The 23,330-nt window shown below is 41.8% G+C and overlaps 3 protein-coding genes and 1 long non-coding RNA gene across 5 annotated transcripts; 2 read left to right on the top strand and 2 right to left on the bottom strand.

The window, feature by feature from the left end:
- Positions 1-698: 698 nt before the first annotated feature.
- arf6a (ADP-ribosylation factor 6a) lies at positions 699-2,239 on the bottom strand. The gene is made up of 2 exons (XM_008285459.1): positions 2,112-2,239; positions 699-1,991 (listed from the first exon to the last, which is right to left on the bottom strand). Exon 2 carries the CDS (start codon positions 1,379-1,381, stop codon positions 854-856), a length of 528 nt encoding a protein of 175 aa, XP_008283681.1. The 5' UTR covers positions 1,382-1,991; positions 2,112-2,239; the 3' UTR covers positions 699-853.
- Positions 2,240-8,435: 6,196 nt separating this feature from the next.
- prpf39 (PRP39 pre-mRNA processing factor 39 homolog (yeast)) lies at positions 8,436-17,381 on the top strand. 2 transcript variants are annotated; one of them, XM_008285458.1, is made up of 15 exons: positions 8,436-8,567; positions 10,076-10,486; positions 10,727-10,920; positions 11,052-11,177; positions 11,372-11,490; positions 11,626-11,793; positions 11,904-12,084; positions 12,518-12,625; positions 12,710-12,874; positions 13,318-13,444; positions 13,590-13,858; positions 15,098-15,282; positions 16,230-16,313; positions 16,513-16,624; positions 16,770-17,381. In XM_008285458.1, the coding sequence occupies exons 1-15, from the start codon at positions 8,555-8,557 to the stop codon at positions 16,854-16,856; spliced, it is 2,349 nt and encodes a 782-aa protein (XP_008283680.1). In that variant the 5' UTR covers positions 8,436-8,554; the 3' UTR covers positions 16,857-17,381. The 2 variants fall into 2 exon arrangements, with proteins under 2 accessions (XP_008283680.1, XP_008283678.1); XM_008285456.1 differs by having other exon boundaries at positions 16,767-17,381.
- A 1,930-nt stretch (positions 17,382-19,311) lies between these two features.
- faua (FAU ubiquitin like and ribosomal protein S30 fusion a) lies at positions 19,312-22,256 on the top strand. The gene is made up of 5 exons (XM_008285455.1): positions 19,312-19,398; positions 20,836-20,917; positions 21,033-21,177; positions 21,806-21,861; positions 22,037-22,256. Exons 2-5 carry the CDS (start codon positions 20,843-20,845, stop codon positions 22,160-22,162), a joined length of 402 nt encoding a protein of 133 aa, XP_008283677.1. The 5' UTR covers positions 19,312-19,398; positions 20,836-20,842; the 3' UTR covers positions 22,163-22,256.
- A 95-nt stretch (positions 22,257-22,351) lies between these two features.
- On the bottom strand, positions 22,352-23,280 carry LOC103359892 (uncharacterized). Its single transcript, XR_520332.1, has 3 exons — positions 23,188-23,280; positions 22,994-23,091; positions 22,352-22,737 (listed from the first exon to the last, which is right to left on the bottom strand). It is a non-coding gene; the product is annotated as an uncharacterized LOC103359892 (long non-coding RNA).
- Positions 23,281-23,330: the final 50 nt, after the last annotated feature.

The following is a 23,330-nucleotide window of genomic DNA, read 5'->3' as shown; positions in this document are numbered from 1 at the left end:
CAGAGGGGAGGGGAGGGGAGGTTGGGAATTTCGTAAACACTTGCTGGGGTCCAAAAGTCAAAAATCATGAAAATGTGCACAGCCAGCTAGTTAAAATCTCCCCACCTGCTCCGTTTTACCTCCCAAAGTGCAGCAGCTGAGAGCAACTTCTTGATTTCTTGTAGGTAGGGGGGTCACCCTTCTTCTCTTACATCTATATAAGGCAGCTGAAACTACAAAAAACAGTAAAATGGAAGCTCTGGGAGGAAGAAAAAAGAAAAAAAAGACCCTGAAACAACAAAAAAATATATATCCATATCACAGTGTGTGTGAATATCCAGCGTCCACATAGTGTCTTATGGATGCAACAGGAGAAAACACTCATTCATCCCAGTACAATCGATTATGAAAGGTTTGTTTGTTTTTAAGGTCCTAACAGATCCATGAAACACATTCTGACATATTACAGAGGCAGTTGGAGCCGTGATATGCTGATGTAGGCAAATGGTTTGTTTTCTGGACTCGTCTCGTCCTTTTGGATATGCAGCTGGAGCAAAGCTATAAAAGCCCCTTTAAAAATAAAAATAAAAATAAAATTAAGAGAAATCATAGAAAAAGCAGAAAAGTATTGGATATTTTCTTTTTAAACAGATTATACAGAGTGAGAAAGAAAATTAAATGAAATCTGGGGTTATAGTGGAAAAATAAAGAAAAATATAACTGCTACTCTCTTTGATACTCAGCAGAGAGGTCGTGGGTTTATTTGCTTTTTTTTGTGTTTTGTTTTTTCTTGAATCCTCAGCTACGTTTTTTTTTTTTTTCTGCCTCCGAGTGTCCAGGCTGGTGACGATGTGGGATGAAGGGGAGGGGGGTATTAGGATTTGTAGTTTGAGGTAAGCCAGGTGAGGCCCTCGTACAGTCCGTCCCCCGACGTCGCGCACGATGGCTGAACGTACCAATTCCTGTCCCTGATCCGCGTCAGGCCCAGCTTCTCCTGGATCTCGTGGGGCTTCATGGCGTCGGCCAGGTCCTGCTTGTTGGCGAAGATGAGGATGATGGCGTCCCGCATCTCCCGGTCGTTGATGATCCGGTGGAGCTCCTGCCTGGCCTCGTCGATCCGGTCCCTGTCGGCGCAGTCCACCACGAATATGAGGCCCTGGGTGCCCGTGTAGTAATGTCTCCACAGGGGCCGGATCTTGTCCTGGCCGCCCACGTCCCACACGTTGAACTTGACGTTCTTGTAGGTGACGGTCTCCACGTTGAAGCCCACCGTGGGGATGGTGGTGACCGACTGTCCCAGCTTCAGCTTGTACAGGATGGTGGTCTTCCCGGCGGCGTCAAGTCCAAGCATCAATATTCTCATCTCCTTGTTGCCGAAGATCTTGGAGAGCATCTTCCCCATCTTGTTTGCTGTGCATAAATACTTTGTTAGGAGAAGGAAAAGAAGCGAGGACTTCTCTAATGAGAGAGTGAGGGAAAAACCAAAAAAGAAAGTTGAACACAAAGTGTGCAGCTGCTGGAGGCCTCACACTATATTCAAGTTACAATTATCTGGACTGGTGGTGACCTGAGCTGCTGAGCTTCACTGGCAGCTGTATGAATGAAAAACTGGGTGTGGATTTATGTTCATGATCCACTGAGATAAAAATCACATCCACTTGTTCTGAACTTGAGCTCAGATTTCCTTCAAAAAAATCCACACGTGAGCTGCTGAATCCAGTTGTGTTGCTGGATCTGACACACACACAGGGGCTTTTTCTTTTTTTTTTCTCCTTTTTTTTTTTTTTTTTTGCTTCTGCCAAATCAGGCCCAGTCCGAGCCCGGGGTTCCCACTTCCTCCTCGGCTGCCGGCTGTCCTCTCTCCCGCTCGATGGATCTCACACGGCCGCGGGTTTTCTCACCAAAACGCGCCACAGTCGAAGCTCTCCGGTGCGTGTCTGCGGCGGGACATCCAGAAGAAGAAGAGCCCTCAAAAGGTCATTGATTCGGCCGACTTTCTCTCGCGTTCCCCCCTGTGACACAGAGCAGGGAGGGGTGTGAGTCCAGAGGACAACTTTGGAGCCGACAAAATGTTGTCGGTGCGCACGGAAACGCGCAGCCGACACGGACACGGTGCGGAGCGGCGAACGTACCTGCGTCTGCGGCGATCATCCCCCGGACCCCGGGCCGTTTCTCCCCGCTCTTGCCGCGCTCTGCCTCCCTCTCGCCGCTCTCTCTCTCTCCGGCCGCTCGGTGCTGTGTTACCGGAAAAGGTGCGGACCCAGATCAGCCGCCACTTCCTCCACAGCGCTCACACACACTGCTGCTGCGTTCAGGGACCCGCCAGGAGCTCGGACGTCTCACACATGCGCCATGCAGGCTGGTTTCAGGGGGCAGGCCTGGCAGAGATCAGCAGCATTGTTAGTCAGATTAAGCTCCAGAACTATTAAGCCTGCAGGATAGTTCATTTAAATTAGACAGATTAAGGTCTTAGGTTAAGCTCACTGTAAAAACAACATTTAAAAAAAACGATTTACTTTAATTTTATGCATTTTTTTTAGTCTTGTTTTGCTAAAATACCCCAAAAAGCCACAGAAAAAAGTATTAATTTACATCTTAAACATAAAAACCCGACTGCAACTGTAAATAACAAGTTCTTTTACAACATTTGACCATAAAATGATGCATTCAAAGCTTTGAATTCTGAATATTTTGTACATTTAAAAACTCTTTGCGATACCAGTTTTTCTACAAACACTAGAATCTGTGCAGTATTGTTATTTTTCTACTTATGGACAAACTTGTGCAATATGAATACTTCTCTATCAGTATTTCTACTCAATCTGTGCAACATTATCAACATGTGCAATATTGTTATTCCCACATCCAGGGGAATTTGGACAATCTGAACTGGCACTATGGATGTTCTGGGTTTATTTTTATCCCCTTTGATGTTATAACTATGCAGTTTTTTCTACTGTGACGTTAAAAAAAGGCTTATTGTGTCATATAGTATTGTATTGTGTCATATCGTATGCATACACTTAAAATTACAATCTAATTGTTTTGAAATGCGACAACTTCTAATGAAGTTATGTTAAACCAACAGACTACACTGATGTAGAGGAAGTCGCTTTTTATTCACATATTCAAAATAGTTTTAATTACTTGTCAGAAATTGTCTAGATATGTTAAATTATAGAAGTTGGCTTTAAATCCTGAAGTCAAGGTGAAGAAAAATAACGTTATCAAGCCAATTTCATGACCTTAACTCAACTTGAGTTTTGTTTTAAACCGATTAATATTTAACTTACACATGACATTAAGTTGGTGCAGCATTATTATATCAACACAACCCATCAAAATATTCTTTGCAACTTATAAAGTTTATCTAAATTAGTAAATTTGTTGTTTTTGTTCCATCTTACAATCATTCATTTAACTTGAATTGCTCTTTCGAGCGTACAGTTGAGACCACAGACCGTATACTTCCTCATGCACCTTGAATTTTAACCATGGCGGTCTTGTTTATTCTTGTGCAAGACACTGAAGTGAAACAGAGGATTGTGGGTCAGAATGAGAAGAAAAGCATGTTGGCTTTCATACTGCAAAATCCAACCAGGTGCAGTTGGACATCCTGCTATTTTTTTTCCCACTGCATCAGATGTAATATGTACTGGGACATACTAAACCTTAATCTGGTGTATTGTAGATGTTCAGTGTGATAGTTTGGATATTTGAAGGCATCCAATAAATCAAGAAGACATAAAAATGCAATATGTCACTGTTAATACATAAATAAATAAAAAACTCTATTCTGCTCTAAAGTTCTGCCAGAAAAACGGCAGTTAGTGGATGGAACTCCAGTTCTATGAGAAACAGGCTTCACTGTTGGTTGCTTGAGGTCAGATCTACTGATAAACATACAAATAATAGTAATAATTGAAAAAAGAAAATGCATGAGCAGGAACAAACCTCCTGACTGTCGTCACCACCAGCACATGACAACTGCCTCATAATTAAATTAGACATTGAAGGCAGAAATAATTATTGTCTTTAATCATTTAGAATTTAAGCACAAATTATTCAATCTAGTTACCATGTTTTCTTCAAAAAACGAGCAATGTATTGATTTATCATAATGAAATCCAGAGTAAACTCTTCTTAGCTCATTCTTTCATCTCATCCTGCAGGTATTAATCAACTAGTCGTCAACTTTTGACTTAAATGTCAGCTATTTAGATAATCGATTAATCACTTGGAGTAATTTTTTAAAAGAATAAAGGTCAAAATCTACTGGTTCAGGCTTCTGACGTGTGAATATTTTCTGGTTTCTTTCCTCCTCCGTGACAGTAAGCCGAATATCATGACACTCGAGGACGTCATGCACTGCGTTTTTTTGACATTTAATAGCACGAGTTACTAATCAATTAATCCAGAAAGTAACCGACAGATTTACCCACAATGAAAATAACTGTTAGTTGCAGCTTTACTTTTAATCGAAAGGCCTTTAGGAATCAGGACAGAATGACATAAGTTTAATAGAATCTGTCATTTTTTAGTTCATCTATAGAAAAGATGATATTTTTCTTACCAAATGAGCAAAGACACATCTACATCTTTACTCGCTTGTATTTATTTACTGCACATGTTAACATACACCTAATTCGTCATATACCAAACAAGCTATCTTTAAAAGAAGATGCACATGCACATTTCTACTAGATGTTTAAATTATGTGCACATTTCTTTTAAAATGTGGTCTGATTGTGTGAATGCCCTGATTGCTGCTTCATTTGTACACTGTGCAATGTCAGTTAAGAAACTGTACTCAACTCTGTCTGGACAATATTATTTGTCAAACAGAGCACACAAACGGCTGTACTTCCTCAGAAGGCTGAGGACATTTGGGATGCCTCCTGAAATCCTCGGCAACTTCTACAGAGGTGCAGTCGAGGGTGTGCTCACCAGTGCCATCACAGGAAGGCCCTCCAACGTGTAATAAAAACTGCACAAACATCTCTGGAGTGGCCTTCCCATTGCTACAGGACATGTACACCAGTAGGGTCATCAGAAGAGGCCACGACATCATTAAAGACCACACACACCCACAGCACACACTCTCTTCACACCGCTGCCGTCAGGGAGGCGGTACAGGAGCGTGAAGTCAAGGACCACAAGACTGTCAAACAGTCTCTTTCCTCAGGCCATCAGACCCCTGTACAACCACAAACAATGACTGATCAGTGCTGTTCAAGTTCCAGTTCAACATTGTAGTGAACACGTGTCACCAGCCACCGTGCACTTTAACTGTATGTATATCTGCTGCTTCTTATAAATAGACAATATGCACCTTAGTTTCTGTCTGTTTTTATTCTTTTGTATGTGTTTATATTTTTGTTTGTTTGTTTTTTATATATTTATATTCTTTATTATGTATATGGGAGTGTGCTGTTTTTTTTATGTCTATCTATCTATCTATCTATCTGTCTGTCTGTCTGTCTGTCTGTCTGTCTGTCTATCTATCTATCTATCTATCTATCTATCTATCTATCTATCTATCTATCTATCTATCTATCTATCTATCTATCTATCTATCTATCTATTTTTGGGTCATCTCTGTACAACTTCAGTGCTTCATTTATAATATGTTGTGACACATTTTATTCTTCATCGGGAAAATTGCAGCTCCTGCAGCTTGGATATTGTGATTCCGATCATATTTTGATGACTTCTTGATCCCTATTATCAGCGTTAATCATCGTGTTTTATGATCCCTTATGCATGATCTGATGTTATCTCTGTTTTATGATCTCTGGCTGCGTTTGTAATGTAATTTTTATTGACCCTATAATTTTTCTCTCTGTTAATCACTGTGGAGATGCGACATAAATCTCATTTGTCCTACATATATATGATTTAAAAACCCTGAGGCTTCACAGGCCACAAACCACTGAGGTTAATGTCAATTCTGAGATTTCCCACCGCCCCTGAACGCACCATACGCCATTTCGCATGCGCGCCGTGAGGAGCTGGAGCGCAGACCGGTCCGTGAGCTCATGTTGACGCCATTTGAGCATGCATTATGGATGGAATCGGCTCTGATGTAACGCGGAGCTCCATAAAAAACAGCCAGGAGTGAAGGCGTGAATCAGAGCCGAGGACCGATGAGGCTCCTTCGGCCTGAGGAGCAGCTTTGACCCGCAGCAGGGTCTTTCCCGACACCGTTCATTCAAACAGTTCCCGTATGACTGGACTGTGACGTGGAGGCAGTGACAGCAGCAGCAGCAGCAGGAACAGGAGGAGGAGGAGGAGGACAGAGTTTCATTGTTCACTGCAGATTATTACCTGACACCTGCTTATTAACACCGACTAAACACACAGGAGCAGAAATCCAGGCTCCTCTGTAATTACTGCACAACTGGAGTTTGCAGCACAGGAGAGGATATAATGGAAGCAGCTCAAACAGATGATGTCATCATTGTACATCATGGCAGTCTTTAGTTTCCAGTGACTCATTCATAGATTTATTGTAGGTTTTCTGGAAATACGACAAAACCTATTGACTTAGCAGTATACATACAGCAGTTCTAATATTTGGTTAAATGTCTTTTGGTCATTTTTGCCTCCACTCGGCGTTCTGGTCGCCGTCCACACGCTTCTGGTTCTATCTTTGAGCTTCCTCTTCACAGAATTGGTGCATTTTAACTACATTTATTGGCACAGACTTGTTTCTTCATCACAGTCTGTGGGTTCTTGATGAGGTTTAAGTCAGGACTTTAAAGAGTCTAGTCTGAAAAACCTTAATTCTATCTTGATTTAACCATTTCTTTACTACTTTTGATGTGTGTTTGGGGTTATTGTCTTGTTGGAACACCCACCTGTGTCCAACATCCAACCTTTCTGGCTGATGATTTTAGGTTTTCCTGAAGAATGTCTTCATTATTTCATTTACTTTTTGTAGGCATGATACTGCCACCACCATGCCCAACAGTAGGCCTCACCAACCTCTTATAGATAGATAGATAAAATATCAGTGTATGTGCACAAGAAGTACGCCCAAGTGAACAAATGTAGAGGGTTATTACATCATACCAGACTACAGCTTTGTCATTGTAAAACTAAATGTGAAATTCCCCCAACACCAGAGAAGAAGCCACCCACTGGTGAGCTCACCTCACAGTCACTGAGCAATACCAACTAACTTATGCATAAGATTAATTATATTCTCAGATTTTGATGTTGTGCTGACTGCAACATGTTAGATATGTTAGGTAACACATACTGAACTTATTTTGGATTTTTCTTTTTAAATGGTTTGATTAATGCAGGCGAATGTACCATTTGGAGGCCTAAAGGATAAAAATTCTAACTTTATTATCGCTGATATTTAAATTCATGACATGAAAATAATGTCCAATAACGTCATTTCCAAGCCACACTTTTGAGTATGATTACAGCTTTGTAAATCAGAATAAATAAGATTAAGACAGCAACCTTGCTTTGCGTAGAACACAGTGTGTCATATTTTATAGTAATTTTAATCTGAAATAATTAGAAAATAGTGCAAATATCACGATACAACCGAGAGATGATATATCGAAGGACATCAGGACTTATAAATAAATGTACATTTCAAGTTGTTTACATCATGCACCATGTCATTTTGTACATTCTTGGGTAAATAATTTGCACATTCCTGCACACTGTGGATATTTCTGATACTTTTTATGAATTAAAATCTCTTGTATTTGCTGCACCAACTTCTTATCTGTCTCGTTACACTTACAGTCTACTGACTTGCAAGATTTTCTTTTTTTTTTTAATAATCTTTTTAAAGACCAAGGTCGTTCTCAATGAAACTGATACTGTAAATAGAGTAAATACATACAGTGGTGGAGCAGGGCAATCTTTATAAGGACCACCGGATGGAGACCATTACTCACATTGGTTTGGTAACTCACTCTTATCATTTGTTTATGCAGGCAAGACTGCATAAGACAGAAACTATCTATCTATCCATCTATCTATCTATCTATCTATCTATCTATCTATCTATCTATCTAAATTAGCCAGATACATTTGCATAATTCCTAAATATTTAGGGCCCTAACCTTAATATTTCTAAATTATTTCTTGATATGAATTATTTACCTTAATTACTTTGTAACACTCGTCCTATTTCTCTACTGAAAGGCACTTTAGCTCAACATGTTTAAAATGTGCTCTAAAGGTAAAGGTGACTTAATTACAAATCCTTCAGAACAGTACAAAACTTGTTTTTAACCTTGACTGTTGGTTTACTACAGGCTACGTGATCCAGTCTGTCTTGTTGTTTTAGTTACTCCTCCTTGAGCTGCATTTATAATCCTATAATCTGTGATCGCTGCTGTATAAACGTCGCTATAAATATGTGAACATGCAGAGAAGCTCCTCGCTGCTCGCAGGCGGGTCATCTCACTGAGCATGCGCACACGCTGCCTCTGTTCCTGCTCCAAGTTGATAAGAATGGTGGGCGACGCGCGCCTGGCAGCCGCACTTTAGAGAAAGTCACTTCCAAAGGTGCACACAAGTTCACGAGGTTGACCGAAATTGCATGGAAGACACTGGTAAGAGTCTCAAACTTCTTTTTATTCCGGAATTTCGTGTATTCAGGCTCGGATCGTGGCAATTCAACGGCCGGCTAATGCTAGCTTAGGCTAGCGGTGAAACTGGCAACGTTAGCCGGCTAGCTAACGTGGAGGAGCCACTGGTGTCGACTATTAGCTGGAGCCCGAGGCAAACGCACGGCGTGTTGTAGGTCTGGTGCTGTTGAATGTGAAACTATAGTACTTAATCACTGTTTAATAAACCGCAAAATCACTTCTTATAATACAGATAATCTGAAAATTGTAGTTACCGGTGTAAATGCTTAAAAGTGATCGTTAGCGCTTATGCGAAGCTAACATGAGCCGCTGCTAACTTGAGTGCGGTGTGGAGCAGACAGGAGTCAAGGCCCAACTTCTGAGTGAACTTTGACTATGCAAACAACCACCCGGCTGTAACACGGCCTCGAACCGCAGACGAGCCTGTGGCTTATCGATTTTGACGGAACTCGTAGCTGACTTTTGGTTATGCTGCCGTCCAAGTTAAGAAACCACGCGGAAGCGATCAGGCGCTGCATTATTTTTAGCAGCTCACTTAGGACTTAAGCTTAATCTGGCTGTTCTTTTAATGTTAGAACAAGGAAGTGTCCTGTTGCAGCAGCTGCAGCTTCTACCACGGTGTTCTCTCTTTTTTTTTTTTTAAATGACATTATCATTTGAAAACATGTGCAGCTGCAAACATGCCACATTTTATGCGGTGTCAGAATGAAGTGTGGACTTATATAGTTGCTTGACTTCTGCTTCCTAGAAAGTAAAATGTCATCCAACCAGTTCTGGAAAGTTCTTTACCTGATCAGTGAACACTTTCATGTTTTGAATAGTGACAAAGTGAGACCATGTGGTACACTTCGACTCATTGTGACATTTAAAAGCTGCTAGTACACTTCCAGTGTCTTCATTTGTGTTCATTTTGTTTTTATGACACTCATAGTTTTGCCACCATGTTCTCTTCCTGGTAATCCTGCTTAACTTGTAGTGATGTCTAGTGCTGCATCTTGGAGCTGGGAGAATAGCTGAAAAATCTCTTGTGTTCAACCACCAGACCAATAGTTAATTTTAAATTTAACAACCCTAGTTTGACGTTAACTACTTTAGCCTTTAGCCCATTCCGTCAGCCCTTGGAGCAGACTGCTGGAAGTTCATTGCAGAGCTCAAATGAATATTTTTGTGCAATAAAGTCATTAAAGTTGAGGCTAACAAATTTATACCACCAATAAAAGTGCTAATTTTGTTACCTTTTGCTCTTAGTTCCTACTTTGTTTGTCAGAGCCCATTGTGATGTCTTTAATCACCTTGTTTTGTCTAATCATGAGTCCCAAACTCAAAGACATTCAGTCATCTATTAGATATGACAAAAGTTTTTAAAATCCACACATTTGAGATGATAAAACCAAAAGGTTCTTGCTTGTAAAATGACTGTTGAGTGATTTATCTTGGCCCCTGTAGAGATAATCAAGCTTGTTTTTCCACAGACCTGCAACTCCCAGAAGACACCATTACTGGAATGCTGGACACTGAGTCCCCTGCCATGGAAAGCAATGGGGATGCCTTTCTTCCTGACCTACCTGTTCTAGGCCAAGCGGCCGACTGGTCCCTGGACCAGGTCGCTCCAGAGCCACTCACCAACATCTTGCCCGAGGACTCAGATGCATCTCAGGATGCTCCGGGGCAAGAGCAGCAGCCAGACCAGCAAACGAACTCCCCAGAGCTGGGATCTGTGGAGAAGGCTGTGGAGCAGTTTCAGCTTGCCACCGCTCAGCTCTTCCAAGAAGAGCAGCCACCACCTCCACCGCCGCCACCACAGCCCACAGAAGAGGCAGAACCAGCAGCAGAGTCTGAGATGAGTCTGGAGCCAGAGGCAGCTGTACCGGATGGCAGTCAAGGTAACAGAAATACTTGGAGTTTTATTGTTTCTGTGTGTCCATTTTAAGTAAGTCATGAGGTTTAGCTACTTTACAAGGACAAAGAAAAGAAAAGAAAAAAGTGTTTTTGTGGCTACTTTGAAAACAAGTGACCTATTTCTTGAACAGGCGTCACAAACAAATCCAGCTTTGACTATATATTAATAATTTAGGTCAATCTTCATTTAGTGCCACTTAATAATTACTTCTTCACTTCTGCAGAAGAGACTGAGGCAGCGCAGGTCACTGAGGATGGCATGGAGCTGGAAGAGCCATCCAAAGAAACAACACAAGAGTCGACCGTTCCTGCAGAGCCAGAAGTACCCTCAGAGTTTGACAAACTCTTTAAAGGATGTGAAGACAACCCAGAAGACTTCAACGGCTGGGTCTATCTGCTGCAGTATGTGGAGCAAGAGGTAGGAGAATACACACAGACTATGTACATATGTTGTGTTTGTATTCTTCTAAAGTTGACCAGTTGAGGCGAGCATGCTTATACAGCTGAAAAAGGAATGTTAATAGTGTTGCTCTTGTTTCCTCCGTACAGAATGCTGTCCCAGCTGTGAGGAAAGCATTCGACCTGTTCTTCCTACGCTATCCCTACTGCTATGGCTACTGGAAGAAGTATGCAGATATCGAGAAAAAGAATGGCAATATACAGGTTGCAGAAGAGGTAAATATAACTGTTGTTTGGACACACACTTGTTGCTTTCTTGTTTTTTTTTTACTGTGCAAGCTTTACTGTGGGATCTTCTTGAATTGTCTCTACTTAGTCTCACATTATCGTATTTATACCCTGACTCAGGAAACATGTCATGTCTCTGCCTCAAGTCCAGCGTTGACAAACTTATTTGCTTTTTTTTCAAGGTGTACAGAAGAGGCTTGCAGGCCATCCCTCTCAGTGTGGATCTGTGGCTGCACTACCTGACCTTCATCAAAGAGAACTCAGATCCTAATGACCCAGAAACTGAAGGACGCATTCGAGCGTGAGCAGAAAACTCTTTACTTCTTCTGCTAAAATATTGAATCGTACCGTTTTAAGTAATATAATTTTTTTTAAAGCTGGTCGGATAACAGGTAAAGAAATCGCTGAATATTTCCTTTTATTTTGTTCCCATTAGTTCCTATGATCATGCAGTGCTTGCAGCAGGCACAGACTTTCGCTCAGACCGTCTGTGGGAGGCCTTCATCAACTGGGAGACGGAGCAGCAGAAGCTGGCCAACGTCACCGCCATCTACGATCGCATCTTGGGCATCCCAACCCAGCTATATTCCCAGCACTTCCAGAGGTAGAGAGAAACAACCGTGTTAAACTCTGGATTCAATCTGCTGTGACTATCACTTCATCTACACCTGTTCTTTGTACTTAAAGGGGAACATTTCTGTTTTATCTGTGCAGGTTCAAAGATCACATCCAGGCCAACAACCCCAAACACTTCTTGTCGGAAGAGGAGTTTGTCCAGCTGAGGCTCGAGCTCTCCAAATCCAGTCTAGCCGCGATGGTCAGTGATGACGGAGAATCGAGTGCCCCTCAGGAGGAGCTGCCACCTGGTACAGAGGATCTTCCAGATCCAGCAAAGGTATAAATCCAGTTGCCAACCTTGCAGGAAGACAAATTTACAAAATTGCTGCTTGCAGGGTTTTAGCAGGAGTTTGCCTGTTGTCCATGATGAAATGGAGAGCAGACTATGCTCAGGTTTGAAGAGGTGTCTTTATGTCAGCAGCCAAGCCAATGAATGCCAGGGGGGATTCAAGTTGGCATCCAGTCAGGGATTCGCCCTAAAACTAAAAGGATCAAGCGGGGCCCCCTGAACCCAGCACCTGCACCCAGAGGCTGATATGCAGAGTGCATACTTACCTCCCCCCCTCTACACGCTTCTTGTCTCTGGCAAGCTCATGGTGATGTAAATCTTCGGCTGCAGGACTAGCAGTTTTCACATCAAGTGGAGAATGTGATACGAGGAAGCACGAATGAGGGTTACTGAGCTTGTGTCTCTTTGTGTTTTTATGTAGAGAGTGACGGAGATCGAGAACATGCGCCACAAGGTGATTGAGGTTCGGCAAGAAGTGTTCAACCACAACGAACATGAAGTCAGCAAGCGGTGGGCCTTTGAGGAAGGGGTAGGTGTCGTGTTGTTTAGAACATGTTTCAGTCTAGACCTTACCGAGTATCATCCAACTAATGAATTCACATTTTGTTTGTAGATTAAGAGACCGTACTTCCATGTGAAAGCCTTAGAGAAGACGCAGCTCAACAACTGGAAGGAGTACCTGGACTTTGAAATTGAAAACGGGACACCGGAGCGCGTGGTTGTTCTGTTCGAACGCTGCCTCATCGCCTGTGCACTCTACGAGGAGTTCTGGATCAAGGTAACGCCACCTTTTATCCTCTCTCTCACTCCAGCTACCTCCCTGCACTTCCCCCATCAACGATGATATCACATCGACACAGTAAATCGTCCTGCACTCTCTTTGCGTGTAACGTTGATATGTGACTGTATCTGTTGTATTAGGGGATGGCCAGCTTGCCACACAAGATTTGACTGCAGCATTTGCCAACTACTACGTTGCATCTTCTTCGTCTCCCACTACCTTACAGAAACTTATCTAATTGGTTCCATGAAGGTGCTGATGGGTTTACACAGAAAATTTCTAAAAACGATCTTGTCAATGAAGAAATTCACTGTTTCTGTCAACTGAAATTTTAGGTTTAAAATGTGTTGTCTCTTTTGCCTTTTCTCTTTCTCCTCTGTTCTTTGTCTCTGTCCTCTCCTGCATCTCTTCCAACTCGCTTTCTCTTTTTCACTCTGAAGTATGCAAAATATCTAGAGGGCTACAGCACTGATGGTGTGAGACATGTCTACAAGAAGGCGTGTACCATCCACCTGCCCAAGAAACCAGCCATCCACCTGTTGTGGGCAGCTTTTGAGGAGCAGCAAGGTGAGTTCCTCATTCGAACCAGCATGCAAATTGAACACAACAAATCAAAATATTTTGAGGGTACGACTGCATCCTTGAAAGAAAATTGCATGTAATTTCATTGGATCCTGGCCGGGCTAACAGTGTATTGTGTCTTTTTGCACAGGCAACGTAGAGGAGGCTCGCAGCATCCTGAAAACCCTGGAGGAAACGGTCTCCGGTCTGGCCATGGTCCGGCTTCGGAGGGTCAGTCTGGAGCGTCGTCACGGCAACTTGGAGGAAGCTGAGGCGCTGCTGAGGGAGGCGATGGAGTCAGCGAAGAATGCTACTGAGACGTCTTTCTATGCTGTGAAGCTGGCCAGGCAGCTGATGAAGGTGCAGAGGAGCCTGAGCAAGGCCAGGAAGGTGCTGCTGGAGGCCATTGAGAAAGATCAGGTGAGGGCTGGTCGGTCGTCTCTGACAGATGTGTCAACGTATCGCTAGGTGCTTGGGGAATCCTAAAATGTTGGCATTTGGTTGTCTCTCCTGCAATGCATTCTGCCCAGAAGTAATCTAACTGGGCTCCACATGTTTGTCTTAAAGATGAAAGACTAACTAATGGAGTCGGCAGTAGTGTTGTCATGATGCTGAAATAATGACTTCAGTACGATACCTGACCAGATAGATCACCACTGAAAGGATGCCACGACTAAGACCTAAAACATCAGGGAAAGTAATGGAGTATTACATGACAGAACGTCGAACTTAAAATTATTTTTTTAAATAATTTTTTAAAAATTTAAATATTTTTAACAGTTAATTATTACAAGAGTTCATTATTATAATTGTACAGTACAAAACGTGTTCATACATTTTCATATAAAACCAGAATGTGAACGGAACACGTTCATGTCTCTCCACCTGTTGCTCTGAAAGGTTAAATCCTTGCAGAGATAAGTGCAGCAACACTTGCGTGCACATTTTAATGTCCCACTTTCACTCTTTCTGTAGGAATTCAGTTGGTTTATAACAGATGTTATTGATTTGCAAACCGTGAAAGCCGACTTTTTCGATTCTTGCCTTTAATGTGAGTTCCAGTGTGAACACTGTTTGCTCATATTGAGTTGTTTTCCACCATGGCACGCTAGCGAAAAAGATGAATCCAAATGAAACCATTATAATTTCCCTTAATGACCTTGTTAAACTCAGATGATAGAAGAAGTTGACCTATTTGTGTTGGTGTATCGGTCGAGGATTGAGACATCTCTTAACAACAGGCCATGTGATGTCTGGACTCGCTCTGTCGGCTGTAAGCAAAGTAATGCCACATTTAGCTTTGATCTGTGGACGCTTGACAACCTGAGGACCATGCCTGTTGTTTTGTCACCATGACAGCTGCAGTGTGCTCATAAAAACAGAAAAACGTGGTTGGCATGCCCACAATGCCTACAGGGAGCTGAAGCAAAGCACTGCACGCACACCGTCCTGCTGTCACGTGAAGGAAGCTTTCAGGAAACACAGCTTCTGTTAAACTTTAACTGCTTTAACAGTTGAAGCACTAGTGAAATGGGGGACGTGTTGCTTTAAATGACAAAGTGTAGTATCAGTGCACTGTGCAGTTCTAACAAGGTAAAAGTGAACCTGTCACTGTTTGCATTAGTTGTGTTTTATACAATATTTTTTGTTGCTTTACAGACGAGTCCAAAACTGTATCTGAACCTGCTAGAACTGGAGTACAGTGGAGACGTGACGCAGAATGAGGCCGAGATCTTGGCTTGTTTCGACCGAGCCCTGAACAGCCCGATGCCCATTGAATCCCGCCTCCTCTTCTCCCAGCGCAAAGTCGAGTTCCTGGAAGACTTTGGCAGCGACATCAATGCGTAAGTTTCCTCTTTTTGTTAGCTTCGAAGACTAATGGATGCTTTGTCTAAATACATGTTTTGTATTTTATAGGTATGGGGGAAGATTTTAATGGTACAACTGCTCTTACAGATGCTGCGTATCGTAGCGGTACTTGAACAGTGCTCTCATCAGTTCTTTTGGTTCGAAGAGAAAAAAACAGGATGAACGCAGATTTATTTTCTCCATTTTAAAAATGAAAAATATTCTTCATTTTTCAGGCAAAGTAATTTTTACTGTGTGGTATGTAAAAGGTTTAAAAATTGTTCTACCACTGCTAACACTTACCATTCAGTCTGAGAAAGGGTGAACATAAAGTGTGACAGAACTTCTGGCAGTTCAGATGATGCTCTGACCGTTTCAGATTGAATTCATGAACGCAGCTGGCTAATGGTTACTTTCAATCATTAACCCATGCTCGTATAATTTCCTTGACTCTGTGTGAAGGCTCTTGGCTGCTAGCCTGTATAACGTACCCAGGGGCAGTGAGAGATGAGCTACAAGCTTAGCAGGTGCATACGCGGGCATTCCTCCACCCGTATGTGATGATCAACCGGTGGATGTTCCAGCAGATTGATCGTGTACCTGCTCTGACATGCAAAGAACTTTTTACACTTGTGGCTACATGAACTGATCAGAAGTGTAACTGCTCTTCACCACTGAACATTTATTTGTCTCTGCATCACCGTGATGCAGAACCGGCTCTGCCTCTTGCACACAGACTTGGAGAAAGAAAACTCTTCTGGATAGAGGATAATAAAATGCATCATATTTTTGAATCCTGTTTTTGATTTTTCCAGTCCTTTCAGGAGAACCGGTGATGTGGCGCACATTGATCCTCCTCCTAAATGATCCAACCTCGTGGCCTCTTTAATGCAGAGTTCTGCTGTGTTTTATGGTATAATTTACATTGTTTGACATCTTTCAGGCTCGTGGCTGCATATGAGGAGCAACAGAAACTACAGAAAGAGAGCGAACCAGCAAAGAGGAAAGCAGAGAACGGATATGACAGGTAGATAACGGGATGGGGCTTGGGTCACATCAGCACATTTTCTAATCAGTGTGGAAATATAGAACTGTTGTTCTTTGTAGTGAATTGCAAATGCCTGTCACATGAGCTAAACATCTAAAAAGTATGCAACACTGATGTAACCAGTGCTATTATTGACCATCTTAAATGGAATTTTACTGACCTGAATCCACCTCTCCAGCTCTCAGGAACCCGACTCCAAGAGGCAGCGTGTGGACGACGGTTCAGCCGCAGCAAACGCAACGATGGACATGACGGCAAACAACTCTGCGTACAACTACAACTGGTACCAGGTAGGTTTCATACCCAGCCATGCACGTTTTTTTAAATGTGCATTGATGTCCTTTTAATCAGATTGGACTACAGAACCATAGCAAAGTATGTTTTGGTTAAGCCTGTTGGACATTTTAGTGATCAACTTTATCTTTTTTCAAGCAGCAATATGGCGGCTGGGGACAGAACTCCTGGGGCCAGTACAACCAATACGCCCAGTATAACCAGTACTACCCTCCTCCTCCTACATGATGGACACAATCCTGATATGAAGATGGAGACTCTGCATCCTTTCTGACCTTCGTACATCTTGGAACCTCTTTACAGGGTGTCAAGGAGATTTCAAAATCACATGAGCTGATCCCCTCCTCCTCCTCCTCGTCAGCCCCTGATTCTTTCTGGTTTGCTAATCATTTAAATTACATGTTGCAGCTCAGCTACCTTCATCATCTCCAGCACTGGCTTCTTTTTTGGGTTCTTTAAATGCATGTTATTTGTGAAGGCAAATTTAATTTCTCCCCCCCTCCCCGTGTGACAAAGGGTTTTTCATTTTTAGATCGGATGACTTAGTTTGGTCTCTTTCTTTGTGTTAAAGGTTTAAAACTTGTAAAGGAGGCATTCGTTAAAGTACATCTAAGTCGTGTTTCTCCTTCCCAAACACAAAAGATTTTTAATATTTCATGGTCACGTTTCCATGAACAACAATGAAGAGTTCCTTGTTTTTTTTTTTATTATTATTTTGACTTGATTTCATAATAAAGAGATTGATATCCTGAAGTGTCTGCCTTGATTTTATCATTCTCATATGTGACTTTTGTCGAGGTCGCAGTTTGCGCCCGTTTTTTTTTTTTTCCTCCAGAAACTTGTCTTATTTCGGCAGTGGGCTTTGGGTGGTTATTATGCTGCAATGTTTCTCTTTTTCATGCTCCTGCAGACTGGGAGTCATGTTGATAGCCAGTATATCCACAGACATTCATGGTGCAGCTATAAATGTTGTTTTCCCAACACTTTTTCCACTCATTACCTTCCATCTCTGTTCTTCACTGCCAGGACTTTGCAATCACACCAAACATTTTGGACCTCAGGGAACAAATATACCCTGGTCTCATCTAATCAAAGAACGTGCTTCTAATCGCCGTCTGACATGTTTCAAGTTATCTAGCAAATACTTTTGTGTCAAAGAGCAAGCAATGGTCTTTTTCTTGCACTCTCTTACAGTTTGAAGCTCAAATAGTCTTTTACACCATCTGAGCTGTCACAAAAACTCGTATTACCAATGATAACCCTTGTGCCAAAGTCTGAATGAGCAGCCAATCTGTTTTTCATAAGTATAGAGCAGTGCAGCGTCTGCGTAGTGTTAGGAGGACGACTGCTGCAGCTCTGATTAGTCGTACTAGAGCTCTTTCTGTTATCAGTTTTATTAAGTTATTTTCTATTATTAAGGAAAGAATTTGACTTGAGTTTTTGGTTTATACCAGTAAGCACTGACTGTTAGGAAGTTCAGTGGATAAATGATATGATTAAAAAGCCAGTGTTGGAAGTTAACAGAACAACAGTAAGACAAATAAGAAGCAGGTGGAGCAAATTAAAGCCATTGGATAATATTTATAATGTGATTTATGTTGGACAGCTGTTCAGATAGTGCAAATGACTTTTTCTAGGAATGTCACTGTCACTGATAACAGCTGCAACTGTATTTCCATAGATTTTGAACTGATCATTGATCTTTTTTCTATCCTTTTCTTTCATTCTGAAGTGTCACAACCAGGTTTTTCAGTTCCTCTGGCAATTCTTATATGGAGCCATAATGCACATGCAGATAGACACAGCCTATAGGTCCAGACTGTTGTTCACAGCTCATTTTTTTAAATCTTGAATTGTGAATCACATATGTTTCCATTTTATGTAAGTGATCACAGGTTGGGCTGCAGGGTGGCGCAGTTGGTAGCACTGTTGCCTCGTCGGGCACCGGTATCTTTCTGCGTTGAGTTTGCATGTTCTCCCCGTGCAGTGTGGGTTCTCTCCGGGTTCTCTGGCTTCCTCCCACACAGTCCAAAAACATGTTGAGGTTAATTGGTGATTCTAAATTGTCCGTAGGTGTGAATGTGAGTGTGCTTGGTTGTCTGTCTCTAAGTGTAGCCCTGTGATAGACTGGTGACCTGTCCAGGGTGTCTCCTGCCTTCGCCCTAAGTCAGCTGGGATAGACTCCAGCCCCCCTGCGACCCTAGTGAGGACTAAGCGGTGTTTAGGTAATGGATGGATGGATGATCACAGGTCTTCTAACTGGTGAGTCAGTAATCACAGGTGTATTCACTGTTGTTGCACTGGTTTATTGGGGCCTAACTTTTTGACACAACTTTTGCAGAGTGTTTGTTTTTAAATGATCAGTACAGGAAAAACTAATCTTGTTAACATAGAAATAAGTCAAATATTAAGAAGTGGTAAAGCTTCGAGTTATTTGACATTTATGTGACTGTGCACAGGGGTTTTATACTGGAAAGGCCTGCTCCAAGTTATAACTCGCATATAGTTATGTAATTGTTCGTTTGTTCGCCACAGTTTAGCATCTATATGAGCAGAATAAATATTAATTTTGTTATAACTTTTCTATTTATGTTATTAGATGAAATACGTGTTAATTAAGACAAAAACAATTCAATATATGCGTCACAGTCAAAGTCCAGTGGGCGTGGCCACTGTTGCTGACGAGACTTGCGTATATCCGGACATGCGCAGTGCAGGCCCTCAAACAGCCCTTTTTATGCCTAGCGTTGAACGACTAGCATCAAACGAGGTAAGAGCCGTTCGTTTTCACTGTAAAATTGGCCAAAAAATAAACTCTTGACAAGCTTTGGTTAGCGAATCAATCACATATATCGCCAGTAACCACACGGTAACCATTATATTGAACAATTAAGGAATATTTCGTGTGTTTATAAGCGACTTTGTGAAACGCGTGCCCCATGTGGCTAGCTAAGCTAGCATTAGCATTTGCTACAGTCCGAGAGAGACACGTCCGGGCATCTCCCGGCACTTTGATGAAGTAGCGCCAGTTGTCTACGGTTTCGATTAGTTGCAAGTTACTATTAATACAATATTTAGGTGTAATAATCCCAGACATAGACATATCGTGGCGGGTTTGGTCGCTATTCTAATTAAGTCCAACGCACAAGCAAATTTCCGCAACAGATTGTCAAGTCAGACATTTTGGTTTATCAAAGAGGGAAAACAGGGGAAACGAGATGTTAAAGATCTGCTCAATCTGCAGCCTGAGCGTAGATTTTATTTAAATTTTCCTGAAAAAATCAAGTGGTAGTCCTGGGAGTCCTCCCCAAGAAAAAATAGAGGGCCAGACATTTAATTTACTCCATTCTGGGGATATTCAACGCACCAAATAGTGACCTTACTGCACCAGCTTTTGGTGGAAATGTCTATTTATGTAGAGAAGGACACAAAATTCAGGCACCAGGTGATAATTGAAAATATGATGGGTGATTTAGAAACCCAATAAAGTTTTCAACATTAAGTTTAGTTGTTATATGAGCTCTTCAATACTTGCAGGACTCTGTTTCTTTCATAATTCTATATTCAACAAGAATATAAACAGCATGTGAATAATCTTTACTTCGTGAAAAAGTTGCATCTAATTCCTATTGTCCTGGTTAGAAAAGGGTTCAGTTTAGACAAACGTACACAACGTTTTTGAGCCATTCAGCTGGTGACACATTGTCAACCACTAGATTAATCCACACCCTGATCAGCTGATGTGTTAAATGACAGTGATCATATAGTGTAACCAGGTCACAGACACTCCTTTGACTAGTGACTATAAAGTTCCACCTTAAAATGCAGCTTTATTCAAATGACACAGATGAAGAGAGAAAGATGAGAACAAGCTGTCGGCAGGCTGGATGATGGTGTGACAGTTAGTATGCAATATAGTGTGTTTTAAGACTTTATTTCAAGACATTAATTCTGTTGTAGAGATGCTCGTATTTTAAACAAGTGACGAATAATAACATGTCACGTTCGTGTTAAGTACAAAGACAGGTTAAAATCGGCCCCTGTGGTCCCCAGCAAGTGTGTCAGCATAAACAATACCAGCACCTTGAAACTAGCTCACCTTACTTGAATTAATTTTACAGTTATGTTGTTTCCTCTGTGTTGCATCAAAAATTTAGACCTGCAACAAGTTTGGCTCTGATTAAAGTTACTGTCTGTTTTCCTGCAGCATCATCATGCAGCTCTTCTTGCGTGCCCAGAACACTCACACCCTTGAGGTGACCGGAGAGGAGACCGTTGGCCAGATCAAGGTAAAGAGAAAATGTTTGACCTTTGTTCCCGCTGTAGAAATCTTCCTGAACACTGTTTTGTGGTGTAACAAGCCTTCTAATGTCATAATGTTGTCTATTCTTTGGTGTGTCCTAGGCTCATGTCCAGTCTCTGGAGGGTCTCCTGGTCGAGGATCAGGTGCTGCTGCTTGCCGGATGCCCACTGGAGAATGATGCCTCTCTGGCATCTTGTGGTGTCTCAGAGCACTGCACCCTGGAGGTAGCTGGCAGGCTGCTGGGAGGTCAGTACACAGATGCAGCACACTTTTGCTTATATTTGCTGTTTTTCAAGCAAGTAAGAAGTGTTAACTCAATTGCAAGCTCATTGAATAGAGTCAGGGCTGATCGATACCTATTACTGGTAACTTAGGAGACTTATAACTGATATATGGAACAGATTTGTAGTAAAAATGAAAATCTGTGTCTTAAAACTCCAAGACAAGAATTTGTGTAAATGTGTTTATTTCTGCTTTACAAAAAATGAAGAAGAGTTTTTTTGACATTTGTCTTTGAGGGTTGATAGAACATTACTTGTCATACAGCAGTGTTGGGTTTGCAGCATCAGAGCTATAATAGTGTATGTTCAAATCCATTTATTTTATTGGTTCGCAGTTAATAATAAAAATAATACTGAACCAATGCTAAACATGGGCTCTAATAATCAGTCGACCCCCGATCAATTAATCTCCCCACTACCAACTGAAATACTGTTTGTAGTTGTGATATGTTTGCATAGAAGTTAAAAGCCAGTGTTTTGTTTTTGAAACAGAGCAAATGATTAATTTATTTTGTCTGAGTGTATGCAGTTGGCTTCCAAGGCTAGCTCTGATATCCTGATTAATTTCTGTTTTTCCTTTTTCCTGTCACCAGGTAAAGTCCACGGTTCTCTGGCCCGTGCCGGAAAAGTGAGGGGACAGACTCCCAAGGTAGGATTTACTGCTTTTTCTGTCATTCCACTATAAAACTCATCTACATTTAATTTACTGACCTTAAAAACTACACATGTAGCACATCAGTAATTGGAATTAAGTCACTGAAACAGATTTGGATTCATGGTATGTTATAGAGAAATAAGAATGCTCCGTCTGTCATGTCGTCCAGGTTGACAAGCAGGAGAAGAAGAAAAAGAAGACCGGCCGCGCCAAGCGTCGCATCCAGTACAACAGGCGCTTCGTGAACGTTGTTCCCACCTTCGGAAAGAAGAAGGGACCCAACGCCAACTCCTAAGAGCTTCGAAGGAGTCGCAGCATCACATCCCATCAGTTTTTACCAGGTTAAATGTTATCCTGTACAGAATAAAAGAAGTTTGGCTTGGTCTACATGAGTGACGTGTGGATGTTTGTGAAACCTGCAGCTGCTTACGATGGATTCGATCAGACACCCATTCAGTTGTAGCTTGAAAAAAGTTAAGGTAAGTCAGGTTGTCATTCCTTAGTGGGAACTGAGAGAAGTTTATTCATCATTTACATCGTACATGCAGAAGAACAGAACAAAAAGCAGATCGTGTTTCGTGGTCTCTCATATATACATTATTGACAAGCCATTCCATTCTGGCCACAACCGAGAACGCAGTTATGACTGGTAATCATCTGTTAATCCAGTCTGTTTAAATGTGATAGAACAAAGAATCCTGGAAGCTGGGCGCCAAACAACCCAAGAGCCACTTCAATCGTTACAACAAGGCCTTTAAAAGTGAGTGCATTCTTGAAACATAGTGCATGCTGGCTGGGGTTTTTCGTTGCTTTGTTTAGTCCACAGCCACCAGCTCAACCTCAAAGAACAGCTTTGCATTCGGTGGGATCCTGGAAGAGCTGGAGTTAAGGGAAAAATATTAACGAGCATGAAATCAAATTACAGCACAAGAAAAAAAAAATCAGTCATTAAGGATGCTACCCTCAAATGTCTCGTTTTGTCCACAACCCAAAAATATTAAATATTTAGACTTTCTTTAAAACAGTTGGCAATTGATCGTAGCATCTCTAATTGACCACTATGTTAAAATATATAAATTTATCTAACTTGTGCATGTGAGGAACAAAACACCAGAGTAAAGGATACTTGGAGTCGGGGAGGCCCTTCTTTCCATAGGCCCACTCAGGTTCAATCTCCAGTCGAGCAGTTTCTCCTTTGCTCATTGTTAGAAGACCCTCATCCCACTGCGACAACGACATGTGGTGCATACATGTGTCATATTGTGCAAAAAGTGATAAAAGTTTGGATGCAAGGAGTAAAAGAACATGTAAAGAACTCACTCCTCTGATCACTTTGCCCATGCCGACTTTGAAGCTCAGCGGTTTGGCTTGTTTCTTCTTCCTCGCCACTGCAGAGAGAAAAGAAGAGAGATGGGAAGAAAAGGTAACTTGATTTCATCTGCATCACACTGAAGTGGTATTAC

This window comes from Stegastes partitus, unplaced genomic scaffold, assembly GCF_000690725.1.
Source record: "Stegastes partitus isolate 25-593 unplaced genomic scaffold, Stegastes_partitus-1.0.2 Scaffold403, whole genome shotgun sequence".
In the NCBI taxonomy this organism is placed as follows: domain Eukaryota; kingdom Metazoa; phylum Chordata; class Actinopteri; family Pomacentridae; genus Stegastes; species Stegastes partitus.
Note: the sequence above shows the minus strand (reverse complement) of the source record. Positions and strands in the feature narration are given on the sequence as shown.

Bases quoted from the DNA above. Each gene is read 5' to 3' on its own strand.
- faua (XM_008285455.1), top strand. From the start codon at position 20,843: ATGCAGCTCTTCTTGCGTGCCCAGAACACTCACACCCTTGAGGTGACC. The intron at 20,918-21,032 runs GTAAAGAGAAAA...GGTGTGTCCTAG, and splicing joins AGACCGTTGGCCAGATCAAG to GCTCATGTCCAGTCTCTGGA. The intron at 21,862-22,036 runs GTAGGATTTACT...CATGTCGTCCAG, and splicing joins TGAGGGGACAGACTCCCAAG to GTTGACAAGCAGGAGAAGAA.
- prpf39 (XM_008285456.1), top strand. The intron at 12,085-12,517 runs GTATAAATCCAG...GTTTTTATGTAG, and splicing joins ATCTTCCAGATCCAGCAAAG to AGAGTGACGGAGATCGAGAA. The intron at 13,859-15,097 runs GTGAGGGCTGGT...GTTGCTTTACAG, and splicing joins AGGCCATTGAGAAAGATCAG to ACGAGTCCAAAACTGTATCT.
- arf6a (XM_008285459.1), bottom strand. From the start codon at position 1,381: ATGGGGAAGATGCTCTCCAAGATCTTCGGCAACAAGGAGATGAGAATA.